This window comes from Oncorhynchus mykiss, chromosome 16, assembly GCF_013265735.2.
Source record: "Oncorhynchus mykiss isolate Arlee chromosome 16, USDA_OmykA_1.1, whole genome shotgun sequence".
NCBI classification, from domain to species: Eukaryota; Metazoa; Chordata; class Actinopteri; order Salmoniformes; family Salmonidae; genus Oncorhynchus; species Oncorhynchus mykiss.
Window position 1 is genome coordinate 66,457,176 of NC_048580.1, and position 19,520 is coordinate 66,476,695.

The 19,520-nt window shown below is 45.6% G+C and overlaps 1 protein-coding gene across 10 annotated transcripts in view; it reads right to left on the reverse strand.

Moving 5' to 3' along the window:
* cdk16 (cyclin-dependent kinase 16) overlaps positions 1-19,520 on the reverse strand; it is a 28,051-nt gene that overhangs the window by 6,084 nt on the left and 2,447 nt on the right. For 8 of the 10 annotated variants that reach the window (XR_005036589.1, XR_005036588.1, XR_005036586.1 and 5 more), the window contains exons 1-14: positions 11,338-13,467; positions 8,995-9,128; positions 8,731-8,856; positions 5,772-5,828; positions 5,491-5,605; positions 5,126-5,220; positions 4,895-4,957; positions 4,293-4,416; positions 3,399-3,519; positions 3,186-3,283; positions 2,906-3,011; positions 2,763-2,805; positions 2,532-2,622; positions 2,346-2,423 (exon numbers count right to left, since the gene is read on the reverse strand). Coding sequence is in view for 3 of the 10 variants with exons in the window: in XM_036947579.1 (XP_036803474.1) it covers positions 2,346-2,423; positions 2,532-2,622; positions 2,763-2,805; positions 2,906-3,011; positions 3,186-3,283; positions 3,399-3,519; positions 4,293-4,416; positions 4,895-4,957; positions 5,126-5,220; positions 5,491-5,605; positions 5,772-5,828; positions 8,731-8,856; positions 8,995-9,128; positions 11,338-11,662 (1,576 nt within the window). In the remaining 7 variants the exon portion in view is untranslated. Of the gene's footprint in view, positions 1-2,345; positions 2,424-2,531; positions 2,623-2,762; positions 2,806-2,905; positions 3,012-3,185; positions 3,284-3,398; positions 3,520-4,292; positions 4,417-4,894; positions 4,958-5,125; positions 5,221-5,490; positions 5,606-5,771; positions 5,829-8,730; positions 8,857-8,994; positions 9,129-11,337; positions 13,468-15,008; positions 15,232-19,520 lie in introns of those variants that run through there. The other 2 variants (XM_036947580.1, XM_036947581.1) reach the window with 2 other exon arrangements.

The window sequence follows — 19,520 nt, forward strand, 5'->3', positions numbered from 1 at the left end:
TATAACAGGAACGAGTTTAGGGTGAGAGAGCAGAACACCCCTCAGAAAGACATATGAATAATTAATGCAGGAAATTATGTAATCATGAATTTCTCATTATAAACTGTGTTACAAAACAACACACATTTTATCCATGGCTGATATTTGGATTATGTAAGCAACAGGCCAATTGATTTCTCTTCACATTTTTTACTGCATGTGTGTGTTGGGCATAATTTGGATATTGATTTTCATTGTTGAGCAGGGGTTTAGTAGTCTGTGTTTTATTACATTTGTTAAAAAGGAATTGTTTTCCTCAGTAAAAGACAGCATTGCCTCCCGAGTGGCTCAGCGGTCTAAGGCACTGGTCGCCAGCTGGACAGTGTTTCCTCCAACACATTGGTGAGGCTGGCTTCCGGATTAAGAGAGCAGTGTGTCAAGAAGCAGTGCGACTTGGCAGGGTCGTGTTTCGGAGGACGCACGGCTCTCGACCTTCGTCTCTCCCGAGTCCATAGTGGAGTTGCAGCGATGGGAGAAGACTAACTACCAATGGGATATCATGAAATGGGGAGAAAAAGGGGTAAAAGTCCAGGGGAAAAAAACAGCTCATAAACAATGCAGCCAAGAGAACACAAATAATAATTATCTGATTGGCTGGGTCCAGTGAATTCTCTGATTGGCTGGGTCCAGTGAGAGCTGCTCAGGCGGGAGGTTAAGGGAAGCAGACTCTTATGAGAAGCTCATTCTCCATCACTACACAGATCAGTGATCTGACCAGGCCTGAGGTGGGCTGACTACAACACACCAGGTCTGAGGAGGGCTGACTACAACGCACCAGGCCTGAGGTAGGCTGACTACAACGCATAATGACCAGGCCTGAGGTGGGCTGACTACAACGCACCAGGCCTGAGGTGGGCTGACTACAACGCCCAATGACCAGGCCTGAGGTGGGCTGACTACAACGCACAATGACCAGGCCTGAGGTGGGCTGACTACAACGCACAATGACCAGGTCTGAGGTGGACTGACTACAACACACCAGGTCTGAGGTGGGCTGACTACAACGCACCAGGCCTGAGGTGGGCTGACTACAACACACCAGGCCTGAGGTGGGCTGACTACAACGTATAATGACCAGGCCTGAGGTAGGCTGACTACAACGTATAATGACCAGGCCTGAGGTGGGCTGACTACAACGTACCAGGCCTGAGGTGGGCTGACTACAACGTATAATGACCAGGCCTGAGGTGGGCTGACTACAACGCACAATGACCAGGCTTGAGGTGGGTTGACTACAACGCACAATGACCAGGCCTGTGGTGGGCTGACTACAACGCATAATGACCAGGCCTGAGGTGGGCTGACTACAACGTACCAGGCCTGAGGTGGGCTGACTACAACGCACAATGACCAAGCCTGAGGTGGGCTGACTACAACGTATAATGACCAGGGGACTGAATGCTCCTGAGTCAGAGCTGAGGGCAGGCATGTTTTCAACAAATCAAACACAACCAGGAAGAACAGGGGACCAACCAGAAACAGCTATTTTAGCAAATAAAACCTATAACCATTCAGAGGTGGAGTACTGTGCACTAGCCCTGTTGATGTGATGTGACTTGGTGTTTGTTCGAGGATAGTCTTGTATTCAAGGTGCTGTTCAGTGATGCATGCTGTTTGTGTTCATTTCTAACAAACGTCTGAGGCTATGTTCATGAGCCAAAAAAAATTGGCATAAAAAAGCTCGCCTAGCATACTTAAATATCTGAGAGCACTGCTCTTGCTACTCCTTTCTCTATATTATTGTGTATGAGTGTGTATTACAATGAAGTGGGAATTTCCATTGAAAGTAAAGACCACCTAATGTGCTTTGTATGGATGTACACATGTAAATAAATCTCAAGTATCGTGTAAAGTAGTCTTGACATAGTGTAAAGTAGTCCTGACATAGTGTAAAGTAGTCTTGACATAATGTAAAGTTCTCAATATAATGTAAAGTAGTCTTGACATAATGTAAAGTTCTCAATATAATGTAAAGTACTCTTGACATACAATATTCTTCTAGCCTCAAAGTCTAAGGAGGTGTTTTGAGAATGGTTACATATTCATTGTTAAAAGCCATGGGATGATAGACTGACACATTGAAGTGCATCAGAGGGGAAAGGAGGGGATTGGTTCGCAGCCTCCTCATGAGAGAAGGAAGTGAACTGAATATACCTAAGGTGTGCCGGAACCTTAGGCATCCCTGTACGAGCTCTGGAACACAGTGATGTAGCCATTAAGTTTACATTTTGTACAAGGAAGTTGGGACATTAAAATAAGACATTTCGTTTATGGGATGAACTACAACTGTAAAGAGAGGAACTTACCTGAGTCAGACAAGGAGCTACTTCTACAGCCGGGCTCCTTCTCCAGCTGAATGTCTTGAAGTGAAAATATTGATGTAGCTAGGAGAGGATATGTTCATATTATACAATTATTTACCAATGACATGACACTACACTGCTGTTAATAATGTGTGTGAGTCATGTGTGGAGGAGTGAAGGCCAACTCACAGTCAGGCAGTGTGATGACTCGGTCTCCCAGACTGTGGAAGTATAGATGCCTCATGGCCTCCTCTGCTGAGATGCGCTTCTTTCCCTCAAACTAAAACACAGACGGACACACAGCTTCACTCTACTGTCGCTAATGGCAACGAACACCTCCAGGACGATCATAAAGATTATCTAAAAAGGTGAGATGGGAGTTTGTCAATGACGATAATGTTGCCACAGGGGTGGTCTCACCTGCAGCAGTTTGGACAGCAGTTCCACTCCTTCATTGTCCAGTCTAGGAATAAACAACAAATACACAATAAATTAAAGTAACTCTCATTGAACGAGCAGGTCTAACGTGTCATAAACAGTCACAGTGCCGAGCACTGCATCACCTTGGTGTGTGATTCCGTAGACAGTCGGCTCTGTACCGGGGGTAGTTGTATGAGATGAATTCCTCATTGGAGGTGATTCCAGGCCAGGATGTCTCATTGGGTGTACCTGGAGCAGACACAAACAAGTGCTTCAACTCTCAAGACATTGAAAAGGAAGGGATGTTTTATATCCTTAGCCGTCTCAATGGTGCCAAAAGGCATTTCTCCCCGTCTCCTCTCCTTCAAAAGGGCAGGGCCACACCATGGACCAAGTTGGGCAGTGACGGGGGTACAGTCTCACCTAGCAGTTTAAAGATGAAGTGCAGCTCCTCCTCCACTGTGGAACCAGGAAACAGGGGGCGGCCTGTAGACATCTCATAGAAGATACAACCCACTCCCCTACAGAGTCAAAATATAACGTTACTATAACAACTTCACTGACATTTTAGAACAGAATGTTATAACGAAACATCAATATCAACCCGATTGGCTAAGACCAATAGTTTATTCTTACCACATATCTATCTGCGTTGAGTAGTCAGTGCTTCCTAGGAGGATGTCTGGGGGACGGTACCATAGCGTCACCACCTCGTTGGAGTATGTCTTGGTGGGAATGGACTTAGCCCGGGCCAGGCCTGAGACAAAAGCATGATTCACTATTCAACAAAACGTTTGAAAGAAGCTTAACATTTTTACATGACAGTTTGTGGGAGAGGCTCTTGGGGCATATTGGCTTATTACACCAACAAAACTCTGTCGTACTACCAACAAAACTCTGTCGTACTACCAACAAAACTCTGTCGTACTACCAACAAAACTCTGTCGTACTACCAACAAAACTCTGTCGTACTACCAACAAAACTCTGTCGTACTACCAACAAAACTCTGTCGTACTACCAACAAAACTCTGTCGTACTACCAACAAAACTCTGTCGTACTACCAACAAAACTCTGTCGTACTACCAACAAAACTCTGTCATACTACCAACAAAACTCTGTCGTAATACCAACAAAACTCTGTCATACTACCAACAAAACTCTGTCGTAATACCAACAAAACTCTGTCGTACTACCAACAAAACTCTGTCATACTACCAACAAAACTCTGTCGTAATACCAACAAAACTCTGTCATACTACCAACAAAACTCTGTCATACTACCAACAAAACTCTGTCGTACTACCAACAAAACTCTGTCATACTACCAACAAAACTCTGTCATACTACCAACAAAACTCTGTCGTACTACCAACAAAAAAATGGATGTCCTTTTTTTCTGAACACATCGTTTTGTCGTTACTCTTAATTATTGAGAACGTTAAACTGAAGCACTACAGATAATACTCTGGTTCCACAGAGACTTCTGAGGTGTGGTGATAAGACTGTCTGTACAGTTGGAGGTACTGACCAAAGTCAGCCAGTTTGAGCTCTCCGCGGTCGTTGATGAGCAGGTTCTGGGGTTTGAGGTCTCTGTGGAGGACTTTGCGGCGGTGGCAGTAGTTGAGGCCACGCAGCAGCTGGAACAGGAAGAGCTGAGGAGGAAAGGCACAGTAACAGACATGAGATAAGACATGTCTGCAAAGACATGACAATACCACAGACCACCCAGAGACACAGACCACCCAGAGACACAGGGACACACTGAGACACAGGGACACACTGAGACACAGGGACACACTGAGACACAGGGACACACTGAGACATGAGGTATACTGTAGGTGAGAGAGACACAGGGACACACTGAGACATGAGAGGTATACTGTAGGTGAGAGAGCCACAGGGAGACAATGTGCAACGACAAAAGACACCAGTAAAGACCCTACTAAATCACTAACTACACATTTAAAAACTATTGGCACCGTGCCATTTCATCTACTGTTGAGTAGATGTATACATCGGACTGGAATGATAGAATTCCGTTTTATGATACATGCTGATACATGCTATATAATGATAAAGAATGTAAGGGAAATCATGTATCAAGGTATTGTAGGCTGATGAGTGCCTCACCTTCACATTGTGCATGTGGATAGAGTTGCCACAATCCTCCAGATACTGCTTAAGGTCTTTATCCTGCGTGACAAATCACAAATCATTTACACAACTTTGACACTGGCACAAACAAATTCATTTGGATTTGTTTTCATTCAAAATGTAAGGAGTCGACAGATGAACAGTGTGTGTGACGCGCTGTCAGATGCTCTTATGCTTCTCCTCCTTTCTGTGTGGACGATGACTCACCAGGTACTCAAAGACCAGCGTGAGAGACTTCTGCGTGTGGATGATGTCATGGAGGGTCACTATGTTCGCGTGTTTCAGATCCTTCAGCAGAGACACTGGGGGAGAGAGAGATAACCAATGCATGATTTTAAAAAATACTTATACAGCATGCCTCAACTCTTTCCATATCAGAGGTCAGCAGCAGCAACTGTGGTTGACTGAGGTCAATCCTGTAAATAGCCAGTGCTCCCTTGGCTTGCTCTGGTTTCCACTTTCCAACCTGTTGGGTTTTATTTTTAGCTGGCGGCCCAGGCTCAGGCCCACCCGACACAAAGGTGTTTGGGCACTATGCCCAGTGCCCACCCTGTGGTGGTGTGGTGTCTCACCTTCTCTGATGGCAGTGCAGGGAGCCCCCTCCTCATGCTCCAATCGGATCTCTTTCAGAGCCACCAGGTTGTCAGTCAGCTTGCTGCGCCCTTTGTATACCGTGGCATAGGTTCCCTGGGAGAGAGATAATACTTAGACAGACTACAGTAGGAGCACATCATAAAAGCAGTGCATACAGTACATGTGAACAGTAGCAGCAGCAAACCTCAACACTGCCAGAGCAAATAAACAACGACTAAGGGGTAGGGTAATGTCAATGTATATGTTTGTAACAGCATACCTCTCCTAGCTTATCCAGCTTCACATAGGTCTCCAGCTTCCCAAAGCCAATCTCGGACTGAGAGAAAAAACACATTGTATCTTTAGAGGATTCTAGAAGTCTTACCACATGTAAAATCACAGAATGAGAACATGCTTTGTTATTCACAAATATGACAAACAGACAGACTCCAGAACATTGTTACAAACTACGAGACTGGCTTCATCCAGGAAGATGAACTACGAGACTGGCTTCATCCAGGAAGATGAACTACGAGACTGGCTTTATCCAGGAAGATGAACTACGAGACTGGCTTTATCCAGGAAGATGAACTACGAGACTGGCTTTATCCAGGAAGATGAACTACGAGACTGGCTTTATCCAGGAAGATGATACAAAGAAGGTCAATCTCATCAGGACACGTGCAACCACTTCTGTTGAGATGTCTGGCAGTGAACGTGTAAGCTCTGACCTTGAATAAATATCAATGAAAAAAAATGGTGGAGGAACAGTATAGCAAGGCATAACCGCAGGGGAGAACAAAATTGTAGTGCACATGAAAATACAAGAACTAAAATGCAAGAGGGAGAGTCTTAAGAGCTCAACACACACAGGGACAAGACAGCTCATGAAAAAAGCATGGGCCAGACAGAGTGAGCATGAGGACATAGAGGACGAGGAGGAAAGAGAGGGAGGGGGCAGTAACCTATCAGGGAGACATAGAGGAGGACAGAGAGGGAGGGGGCAGTAACCTATCAGGGAGACATAGAGGAAAGAGAGGGAGGGGGCAGTAACCTATCAGGGAGACATAGAGGAGGACAGAGAGGGAGGGGGCAGTAACCTATCAGGGAGACAAAGAGGAGGACAGAGAGGGAGGGGGCAGTAACCTACCAGGGAGACATAGAGGAGGACAGAGAGGGAGGGGGCAGTAACCTATCAGGGAGACATAGAGGAGGACAGAGAGGGAGGGGGCAGTAACCTATCAGGGAGACAGAGAGGAGGACAGAGAGGGAGGGGGCAGTAACCTACCAGGGAGACAAAGAGGAGGACAGAGAGGGAGGGGGCAGTAACCTACCAGGGAGACATAGAGGAGGAAAGAGGGGGGGGGGGGCAGTAACCTATCAGGGAGACATAGAAGAGGACAGAGAGGGAGGGGGCAGTAACCTATCAGGGAGACATAGAGGAGGAAAGAGAGGGAGGGGGCAGTAACCTATCAGGGAGACATAGAGGAGGAAAGAGAGGGAGGGGGCAGTAACCTATCAGGGAGACATAGAGGAGGAAAGAGAGGGAGGGGGCAGTAACCTATCAGGGAGACATAGAGGAAAGAGAGGGAGGGGGCAGTAACCTACCAGGGAGACATAGAGGAGGACAGAGAGGGAGGGGGCAGTAACCTATCAGGGAGACATAGAGGAGGACAGAGAGGGAGAGGGCAGTAACCTACCAGGGAGACATAGAGGAGGACAGAGAGGGAGGGGGCAGTAACCTATCAGGGAGACATAGAGGAGGACAGAGAGGGAGGGGGCAGTAACCTACCAGGGAGACATAGAGGAGGACAGAGAGGGAGGGGGCAGTAACCTACCAGGGAGACATAGAGGAGGACAAAGAGGGAGGGGGCAGTAACCTATCAGGGAGACATAGAGGAGGACAGAGAGGGAGGGGGCAGTAACCTATCAGGGAGACATAGAGGACAGAGAGGGAGGGGGCAGTAACCTACCAGGGAGACATAGAGGAGGACAGAGAGGGAGGGGGCAGTAACCTACCAGGGAGACATAGAGGAGGACAGAGAGGGAGGGGGCAGTAACCTACCAGGGAGACATAGAGGAGGACAGAGAGGGAGGGGGCAGTAACCTACCAGGGAGACAGAGGAGGACAGAGAGGGAGGGGGCAGTAACCTACCAGGGAGACATAGAGGACGACAGAGAGGGAGGGGGCAGTAACCTATCAGGGAGACATAGAGGAGGACAGAGAGGGAGGGGGCAGTAACCTACCAGGGAGACATAGAGGAGGACAGAGAGGGAGGGGGCAGTAACCTACCAGGGAGACATAGAGGAGGACAAAGAGGGAGGGGGCAGTAACCTATCAGGGAGACATAGAGGAGGACAGAGAGGGAGGGGGCAGTAACCTATCAGGGAGACATAGAGGAGGACAGAGAGGGAGGGGGCAGTAACCTACCAGGGAGACATAGAGGAGGACAGAGAGGGAGGGGGCAGTAACCTACCAGGGAGACATAGAGGAGGAAAGATGGGGGGGGAGGGGGCAGTAACCTACCAGGGAGACATAGAGGAGGACAGAGAGGGAGGGGGCAGTAACCTACCAGGGAGACATAGAGGAGGACAGAGAGGGAGGGGGCAGTAACCTACCAGGGAGACATAGAGGAGGAAAGAGGGGGGGGGGAGGGGGCAGTAACCTATCAGGGAGACATAGAGGAGGACAGAGAGGGAGGGGGCAGTAACCTATCAGGGAGACATAGAGGAGGACAGAGAGGGAGGGGGCAGTAACCTACCAGGGAGACATAGAGGAGGACAGAGAGGGAGGGGGCAGTAACCTACCAGGGAGACATAGAGGAGGAAAGATGGGGGGGGAGGGGGCAGTAACCTACCAGGGAGACATAGAGGAGGACAGAGAGGGAGGGGGCAGTAACCTACCAGGGAGACATAGAGGAGGACAGAGAGGGAGGGGGCAGTAACCTACCAGGGAGACATAGAGGAGGAAAGAGGGGGGGGGGAGGGGGCAGTAACCTATCAGGGAGACATAGAGGAGGACAGAGAGGGAGGGGGCAGTAACCTATCAGGGAGACATAGAGGAGGACAGAGAGGGAGGGGGCAGTAACCTACCAGGGAGACATAGAGGAGGAAAGAGGGGGGGGGGAGGGGGCAGTAACCTATCAGGGAGACAGAGGAGGACAGAGAGGGAGGGGGCAGTAACCTACCAGGGAGACAGAGGAGGAAAGAGGGGGGGGGGGGAGGGGGCAGTAACCTACCAGGGAGACTCTCCTTAGCCTCCGGCTCAGAGGTTTGTCAAAAAGAGGACTGTTCAGACAGAACTTCTCCAGGTAGCCATCTGGGAGACGGATGTCCGCAGGCAAGGACAACCGCTTGTTTATATCCTAACGGAAAAGATACAAAGTTAGAGGTTGAAGATTAGAAGTTAACGGTTAGAAGTTAGAATAAAACACCTCATGTGTTACTAGTGTTATAAGAGAGAGTGTGAGTGCGTGAGTCTGTGTGTGTGAGAGTGTGTGTACCTCGGTGGATATCTTGCGTACAGAGTTGTTCCTGAGGCGGACCCTGACAGGACTGTGTACTTCATCAGAAGAGGTGGCCGAGACCTGGTCACTCTCCCCATCAGAGCCGATCTTCACATCTTCATGAACTATCTCTGTACAAACACACAGCAACACTCTCAACTCCTGGTCCACATGGAAGAGTGCTAGGGTTACCAGCTCTCAATGTCCTATCGCAATCTAACGATCATAATCTTACAACCTTTGACAATAATGTTCTACTCGCCCTGTGTCTGTTAACTTTCATTATACGTTTGCTTTCTGGGAAACGTTTTGGTTCAAAAGGCACCAGGAGGGGAGCATACGGTACCGTCACAGTAAGATTTGAGAGGTAAAGCAATTCTTCGCTGATGTCTTATCATTTTGTTTCCTCGCTGTTGTCTCCCACTACAACTATTAGAGGTTTCTCTCACTGTTGTTAACTTGTTATACAGCACTGGTGTGATGTGCTTATCAGCTTTTAAATCTACTCTCCAAACAGTTTTCAAAATATGTAATTAACTTAATCCCATACTAGGACAAAAAAAACAAAAAAACAGGCATATATAGTGTCTTCAGAAAGTATTCATACCCCTTGACTTATTGCACATTTTGTTGCGTTACAGCCTGAATTCAACATGGATTAAATATAAAATGTTTTACCCATCTACACACAATACCACATAATGACAAAGTGAAATGTTTGCAAATATATTGAAAAATGAAATACAGTACGTAAATTAAATATTTCCGTAAGTAGCCACACCCCTTTGCTATGACAATCCAAATGGAGCTCAGGTGCATCCTGTTTCTATTGATCATCCTTGAGATGTTTCTTCAACATGATTGGAGTCCACCTGAGGTAAATTTAATTGATTGGACATGATTTGGAAAGTAACACACCTGTCTATATAAGGTCCCACAGTTGACAGTGCACATCAGAGCAGAAACTATACCATGAAGTCCAAGGAATGGTCTATAGATCTCCAAGATAGTATTGTGATGAGGCATATATTGGGGCAGCAGGGTAGCCTAGTGGTTAGAGCGTTGGTTGCAAGTTCGAATCCCCGAGCTGACAAGGTACACATCTGTCGTTCTGCCCCTGAACAGGCAGTTAACCCACTGTTCCTAGGCAGTCATTGAAAATAAGAATTTGTTCTTAACTGACTTGTCTAGTTAAATAAAAATATCTGGAGAAGGGTATAAAACAATTTCTAGAGTGTTGAAAGTTTCCAAGAGCACAGTGGTCTCCATCATTGGGAAAATATGTAAAAGACCTAGAGCTGTCTGTCTGACCAAACTGAGACATTGGGCAAGAAGGGCCTTGGTCAGGGAGATGACCAAGAACCCAATGACCACTCGGACAGAACTACAGAGTTCCTTGGCTGAGACGGGAGAACCTGCCAGAAGGACAAGTCTCTACAGCACTTTAGCAATCTGGGCTTCATGGGAGAGTGACCAGGCGGCAGCCACTCCTGAGAAAAGACACACGACAGCACGCCTGGAGTTTAAAAAAAGGGCACGTGAAAGACAGATCATACGGCAAAAGATGCTGTGATCTGATGAAACAAAAATGTAACTCTGACCTGAATGCAAAGTGCTATCTAACACCATCCCTACCGTGAAGCATGGTGGTGGAGGCATCATGCTATGGGGATGCTTTTCAGCAGCAGGGACTAGGAGACTGGTAAGGATAGAAGAAGCCAAATACAGCCACATCCTTGATGAGAACCTGCTTCAGAGTATAAATGGCCTTAGACAGGGGGTGAAGATTTTACCCAGCCAAAGCCCAGACCTGAATCCCATTAAAAATCTGGATAAAGACTTGAAGATTGCTGTTCACTGCAGCTCCCCACCTAACTTAACAGAACTTGAGAAAAATCTGCAAGGAAGAACGGGAGAAAATCCCAGAATCCAGATGTGCGAAGCTGAAAACAGACATACCGAAGACAACTGAAAGCTGTAATCGACGCCAAAGGTGATTCAATAAAGTATTGACTCAGGGGTGTGAATACTTATGTAAATGTGATATTTCCTTTTCAACACATTTGAAAACATGTTTTCACTATGTCATTATGGGGTATTGTGTGTAGAAAAAAATATATATATTTAGTCAATTTTGAAATCAGGCTGAAACAAGAAAATGTGGAATAAGTCAAGGGGGTGTGAATACTTTCTGAAGGCACTGTAAGTCTATAACATGACCAGTCATAACACACCCTTAACATACACACTCACACACTTGTAGCCAGAGGTCACAAACACACTCCCAGAGCAGACACACACACACATTCCCCTTCCCTGTGTGGGCCAAGTGTTTTGTACCCAGGCGTGTGGTGTGGTTGAGATAGGAGCTGAGGCTGCGGCCCAGGCTGTGTGGTCGGCGCAGGGCGGAGCCGTACGACTGGAGCAGGGAGTGCATGCTGAACGAGCCTCCACCACCACTGCCTCGCACTGAACCCCGCAAACTGCCAGTGCCACTGCCCCGCACTGACATGGTCTCTGGGAGAGAGAAGGGTGGGGAGGCAGAGACACAGGGGAGACACACACAGGAGGGAGGAATGGGGTACGGGTGGGAGTCATCGAAGGACAATGCAGGTGGAGGTGGTGGTTGTGAGGTGGACGGGGGACACAGGGCACGGCAGGGCATGGTATGATCGGGGACAGGGGTTCAAAGCAAATGAAAGAGGAAACAGATCATGATTGGGATGAAGACAGGACAACAAAAAGGGGGAAGGGGTGTAGAAAGAAGAGAAAAACAGAAAAACAAATGAAAAGTCATGGATGAAGATGTAGTATTGGGGAGAAAAGTGGAAATGTTACAGAAGTAGGCAGTAACATTTGGTAGAGAAGAACAGAGTAATGGTGGTTAAGATGAGAAGACACAGAGTAATGGTGGTTAAGATGAGAAGAAACAGGGAAGGAAAGAAAAGAGCCGGTAACTTGAAATTAAAGGATTAACCAAATGAACCGGGGGAAACACGTACAAATGTCCATCTTTCAGAGCATGCGATTCACTTTCCAAAAGAGGTTAATACACACTGGAAGACAAAAAAAATATGGGGTCAATTGACAAGGAAAACCTTCAGTATTAGTAACAGGGTTTACTGAGAAGTTTCTGAGCTGCATGAACTGGTTTCATTGCATTGTACAGGCCAGATGTGGCCCATGCTTACTGCCTCTAATAATCACAGTTGATGGTAAATTATATTACACAACAGCACTTTGTTCATTACTTCACAAAGCCAAATTCATTTCTCATTCTAAACAGTTTTTCAAAGGATTTTTTTTAAATTCAAAATGTTGATTGGTTTTAGTGCACAAATTCTTAATTTTTTTTTCCCACCAGGGAGTCAAGTTGAGGAGAATAGACTGACGTTGTTTGATTGCAACCTCCTGAGACAGCATCAATACAGCCAGTATTAGAACACAGAGAGCCATGCTGGAAGAGACATGCGTCGGATCAAATTAAGAATAGCAAGCAGGAACCAGAAGCACCGTTATCACACAAACACCCACCCCATCATCACCAGATCCTTCAGGGTGGAGCCATATAGGATTTGGAAAAGTGTAGCTATTGCCTATTTTGTGTGTGAATCTGTGGGTGCGTTCGTAAATTCACTCTGGCAATATCTACTCCAATTTCAGAGCACTCTCGTCCGAGTGTGCCAGAGCGCAGAATAACTGATGAATTTACGAGCGCACTCTAAGCACTCCAGATTGAATTTAAGAACACACACTGTGGAGTGATGGTAAGGTAAGACCTACCACTACCCTAAACCATGTATCCCAAGTAGCAGAGAAGCCATAAAAGGGTGTAATGTTTGCACTGCAGAGCTTTGCACAAGAGTGACACTACTCTGTTGCATGTACAGTACTCCCACAAATGATACTGAGTCATCATTGGTTTCAGGTCACCCAGTCATGTGTGGCATGCTTGTATAAGAAAGAAAGAAAACGTAACCTTTTACAGCAGACCTAATTTAAATATTGATGAGTACAGTTGTAAACATTTGGAGACGACACATTACGTCTCTGGTAAGAAAACAGTTGAATCAGTCAATTTGAGAGCTTTTCATCACACCATTTTGGTTTTTCATATCACCATTATGGAAAGAAGGATAAAATAACTCCCGCCTTGAGCATAAAGATGGTCCAAACTAAACTAAACATTCTGCACATTGAACTACAAAGCTGTGTGCAGTTTCACCTGTTATTACTTCTTTGACAATTAGGCCTAATTGGTCAAAGATACTGCCATATTGGTTGTTGCAGTATAATCATTCAGGGGTGAAGTATCCTACAGTTGTATTGTATAGGTAACTTGGTAGGGGTCAGCCTATACTGGAGTCATTGTATTGTATAGGTACAGTGGGGCAAAAAAAGTATTTAGTCAGCCACCAATTGTGCAAGTCCTCCCACTTAAAAAGATGAGGCCTGTCATTTTCATCATAGGTGCACTTCAACTATGACAGACAAAATGAGAAAAAAAATCCAGAAAATCACATTGTAGGATTTTTAATGAATTTATTTGCAAATTATGGTGGAAAATAAGTATTTGGTCAATAACAAAGGTTTATCTCAATACTTTGTTATATACCCTTTGTTGGCAATGACAGAGGTCAAACGTTTTCTGTCTTCACAAGGTTTTCACACACTGTTGCTGGTATTTTGGCCCATTCCTCCATGCAGATCTCCTCTAGAGCAGCGATGTTTTGTGGCTGTTGCTGGGCAACACGGATTTTCAACTCTATGGGGTTGAAATCTGGAGACTGGCTAGGCCACTCTAGGACCTTGAAATGCTTCTTACGAAGCCACTCCTTCATTGCCCGGGCTGTGTGTTTGGGATCATTGTCATGCTGAAAGACCCAGCCACGTTTCATCTTCAATGCCCTTGCTGATGGTAGGCTTTGTTACTTTGGTCCCAGCTCTCTGCAGGTCATTCACTAGGTCCCCCCGTGTGGTTCTGGGATTTTGCTCACCGTTCTTGTGATCATTTTGACCCCAAGGGGTGAGATCTTGCGTGGAGCCCCAGATCGAGGGAGATTATCGGTGGTCTTGTATGTCTTCCATTTCCTAATAATTGCTCCCACAGTTGATTTCTTCAAACCAAGCTGCTTACCTATTGCAGATTCAGTCTTCCCAGCCTGGTGCAGGTCTACAATTTTGTTTCTGGTATCCTTTGACAGCTCTTTGGTCTTGGCCATAGTGGAGTTTGGAGTGTGACTGTTTGAGGTTGTGGACAGGTGTATTTTATACTGATAACAAGTTCAAACAGATGCCATTAATACAGGTAACGAGTGGAGGACAGAGGAGCCTCTTAAAGAATAAGATACAGGTCTGTGAGAGCCAGAAATCTTGCTTGTTTGTAGGTGACCAAATACTTATTTTCCACCATAATTTGCAAATAAATTCATTAAAAATCCTACAATGTGATTTTCTGGATTTTTTTTCTCATTTTGTCTGTCATAGTTGAAGTGTACCTATGGCCTCTCTCATCTTTTTAAGTGGGAGAACTTGCACAATTGGTGGCTGACTAAATACTTTTTTGCCCCACTGTAACTTGGTAGGGGTCAGCCTCTACTGGAGTCATTGTATAGGTAACTTGGTAGGGCTCAGCCTCTACTGGAATCATTGTATAGGTAACTTGGTAGGGCTCAGCCTCTACTGGAGTCATTGTATAGGTAACTTGGTAGGGCTCAGCCTCTACTGGAGTCATTGTATAGGTAACTTGGTAGGGCTCAGCCTCTACTGGAATCATTGTATAGGTAACTTGGTAGGGCTCAGCCTCTACTGGAGTCATTGTATAGGTAACTTGGTAGGGCTCAGCCTCTACTGGAGTCATTGTATAGGTAACTTGGTATGGGTCAGCCTCTACTGGAGTCATTGTGTTGGTTTGTATCAGTCACTGTACCAGAGTCATTGTGTGTGTTGGTTTGTATCAGCCACTGTACTGTAGTCACTGTGACTGTGTTGGTTTGTATCAGCCACTGTACCGGAGTCACTGTGACTGTGCGCTGTGTCCTGAGGGCTGATGGTCTCACTGGTCTTATCCCCACTGTTGCCCCCCCTCAGGGTGAGGGACAGCTGCCGCTTGATCTTCCTCATGCGGTCCATCAGAGGGGGCAGCGGGGGGCGGGATGCGGAGGGTGGGGGGCGAGACGTGGAGGGCGGGGGCCGAGACGCAGAGGGCGGAGGGGTAGCCACAGTTCAAGCTCTCTGAGGGCACAGACAGACACAAGTAAACAAACACATTGTTAAACAGTTGTTAACCTGTCCTGTAGGGGGAACTACTAACAAAGATTGACACATCATATTAAATTATCCTCTACAACAGTCAAAGGATGACAGGTCATTCACTCCTCAGTAGTCAAATAAGACAAATGTTTAAGCCTCGAGAAGAGAAGCTGCTTCATTTTGGATTAAAAACTGATGAGAACTCAGTGGTTGGATTTGACACTAATGATAGTCTTTTGCTATTAAGGGAGCTCTCATCATTCAGACTTTGCCTATACTGGGCGTCACAAAAAGACTGTATACAGTGCCTTGCGAAAGTATTCGGCCCCCTTGAACTTTGCGACCTTTTGCCACATTTCAGGCTTCAAACATAAAGATATAAAACTGTATTTTTTTGTGAAGAATCAACAACAAGTGGGACACAATCATGAAGTGGAACGACATTTATTAGATATTTCAAACTTTTTTAACAAATCAAAAACTGAAAAATTGGGCGTGCAAAATTATTCAGCCCCTTTACTTTCAGTGCAGCAAACTCTCTCCAGAAGTTCAGTGAGGATCTCTGAATGATCCAATGTTGACCTAAATGACTAATGATGATAAATACAATCCACCTGTGTGTAATCAAGTCTCCGTATAAATGCACCTGCACTGTGATAGTCTCAGAGGTCCGTTAAAAGCGCAGAGAGCATCATGAAGAACAAGGAACACACCAGGCAGGTCCGAGATACTGTTGTGAAGAAGTTTAAAGCCGGATTTGGATACAAAAAGATTTCCCAAGCTTTAAACATCCCAAGGAGCACTGTGCAAGCGATAATATTGAAATGGAAGGAGTATCAGACCACTGCAAATCTACCAAGACCTGGCCGTCCCTCTAAACTTTCAGCTCATACAAGGAGAAGACTGATCAGAGATGCAGCCAAGAGGCCCATGATCACTCTGGATGAACTGCAGAGATCTACAGCTGAGGTGGGAGACTCTGTCCATAGGACAACAATCAGTCGTATATTGCACAAATCTGGCCTTTATGGAAGAGTGGCAAGAAGAAAGCCATTTCTTAAAGATATCCATAAAAAGTGTTGTTTAAAGTTTGCCACAAGCCACCTGGGAGACACACCAAACATGTGGAAGAAGGTGCTCTGGTCAGATGAAACCAAAATTGAACTTTTTGGCAACAATGCAAAACGTTATGTTTGGCGTAAAAGCAACACAGCTCATCACCCTGAACACACCATCCCCACTGTCAAACATGGTGGTGGCAGCATCATGGTTTGGGCCTGCTTTTCTTCAGCAGGGACAGGGAAGATGGTTAAAATTGATGGGAAGATGGATGGAGCCAAATACAGGACCATTCTGGAAGAAAACCTGATGGAGTCTGCAAAAGACCTGAGACTGGGACGGAGATTTGTCTTCCAACAAGACAATGATCCAAAACATAAAGCAAAATCTACAATGGAATGGTTCAAAAATAAACATATCCAGGTGTTAGAATGGCCAAGTCAAAGTCCAGACCTGAATCCAATCGAGAATCTGTGGAAAGAACTGAAAACTGCTGTTCACAAATGCTCTCCATCCAACCTCACTGAGCTCGAGCTGTTTTGCAAGGAGGAATGGGAAAAAATGTCAGTCTCTCGATGTGCAAAACTGATAGAGACATACCCCAAGCGACTTACAGCTGTAATCGCAGCAAAAGGTGGCGCTACAAAGTATTAACTTAAGGGGGCTGAATAATTTTGCACGCCCAATTTTTCAGTTTTTGATTTGTTAAAAAGGTTTGAAATATCCAATAAATGTCGTTCCACTTCATGATTGTGTCCCACTTGTTGTTGATTCTTCACAAAAAAATACAGTTGTATATCTTTATGTTTGAAGCCTGAAATGTGGCAAAAGGTCGCAAAGTTCAAGGGGGCCGAATACTTTCGCAAGGCACTGTATATGAATGGACAAAGCCATTGATCACGTGACACCATTCTTTCCTATGTGAAGATTCAATAGCGCATTGAAGCCAAATAAAATCGGTTAAGATAACGATTCATAACGAAATGACGTTGAGGTTAGCTCAATGCTGACCCCTCTCATTGAGTAACTCAAGTTGAAGGCTGACCAGGGTACTGCAGGCTTCCATTAGCAACTAAATGATCCTTGTAACTTCTTCTGTGTGTGACAGAAGGACGACATACATCTGGTGTTTCAAAAGCAATTACTGGTACCATGATGGTCTTAAAAATATATATACAGTACCAGTCAAAAGTTTGGGCACCTGGGCCTCCCGGGTGGCGCAGTGGTTAAGGGCGCTGTACTGCAGCGCCAGCTGTGCCACAAGAGACTCTGGGTTCGCGCCCAGGCTCTGTCACGACCGGGAGGTCCGTGGGGCGACGCACAATTGGCCCAGCGTTGTCCGGGTTAGGGAGGGCTTGGCCGGTAGGGATATCCTTGACTCATCGCGCACCTGTGGCGGGCCGGGCACAGTGCACGCTAACCAAGGTTGCCAGGGGCACGGTGTTTCCTCCTCCGACGCTGGCTTTTTGTGTATCGGAGGACGCATGACTTTCAACCTTCGTCTCTCCCGAGCCCGTACGGGAGTTGTAGCGATGAGACAAGATAGTAGCTACTAAAAACTATTGGATATCACGAAATTGGGGAGGAAAAAGGGGTCAAATTAAAAAATAAAAAAAAATGGGCACCTACTCATTCAAGGGTTTTTCAGGTTTTTTCGTACATTTTTACTATTTTCTACATTGTAAATAGTGAAAACATCCAAACTATGAAATAACACATGGAATCATGTCGTAACCAAAAAAAAATCAAAGTAGCCACGCTTTGCCTTGATGCACTCTTGGCATTCTCTCCACCAGCTTCACCTGGAATGCTTTTCCAACAGCCTTGAAGGATTTCCCACATATGCTGAGCACTTGTTTGCAGCTTTTCCTTTACTCTGCGATCCCACTCATCCCGATTTGGTTGAGGTTGGGTGATTGTGGAGGCCAGGTGATTGTGGAGGTTGGGTGATTGTGGAGGCCGGGTGATTGTGGAGGCCGGGTGATTGTGGAGGCCAGGTCATCTGATGCAGCACCATCACTCTTCTTCTTAGTCAAATAACCCTTACCCAGCCTGGAGGTGTGTTTTGGGTCATTGTCCTGTTGAAAATCAAATGATAGTCCCACTAAGCACAAACCAGAAGGGATGGTATCGCTGCAGAATGCTGTGGTAGCCATGCTGGTTAAGTGTGCCTTGAATTGTAAATAAATCACAGACAGTATCACCAGCAAGCACCCGGAGATCATCCGTTAACCTACTCTGCACCTCACAAAGACACAGCGGTTGGAACCAAAAATATAACATTTGGAATCATCAGATGAAAAGACAGATTTCCACAGGTCTAATGTCCATTGCTTGTCTTTCTTGGCCCAAGCAAGTCTCTTCTTATTGGTGTCCTTTAGTAATGGTTTCTTTGCAGCAATTCGACCGTCACAGAAAAGGAAGACCTGATTCACATAGTCTCAATGAACAGTTGATATTGAGGTGTGTCTGTTAGTATTTATTTGGGCTGCAATCTGAGGTGCAGTTAACCCTAACTTATCCTCTGAAGCAGATAATTCTGGGTCTTCCTTTCCTGTGGCGGTCCTCATGAGAGCCAGTTTCATCATAGCGCTTAATAGTTTTTGCGACTGCACTTGAAGAAACTTTCAAAGTTCTGATGGACGGTTGTTTCTCTTTGCTTATTTGAGCTGTTCTTGCCATAATATGGACTTGTCTTTTACCAGATAGGGCTGTCTTCTGTATACCACCTCTACCTTGTCACACCACAACTGATTGGCTCAAACGCATTAAGAAAGAAATTCCACAAATGAACATTTAACAAGGTACACCTGTGAATTGAAATGCATTCCAGGTGACTACCTCATGAAGCTGGTTGAGAGAATGCCAAGAGTGTGCAAAGCTGTCAGCAAGGCAAAGGGTGGCCACTTTGAAGATTCTCAAACATAAAATAAATGTTGATTTGTTTAACACATATTTGGTTACAACATGATTTCATGTGTTCTTTCATAGATGTGATGTGTTCACTATTATTCTACAATGTAGAAAATATTACAAATAAATAAATAAAGACCCTTGAATGAGAAGGTGTGTCCAAACAGACATGTTCAATGACCTTGAAAACTACATCTCAACTTATCTTTCAAATAGTACTGAAAAAGCAAATACTAAATACCAATGGAAAAAAATAGCAGTTAGTCTCTTGAGCATCTGGGAGATATTCAGGACTGGGC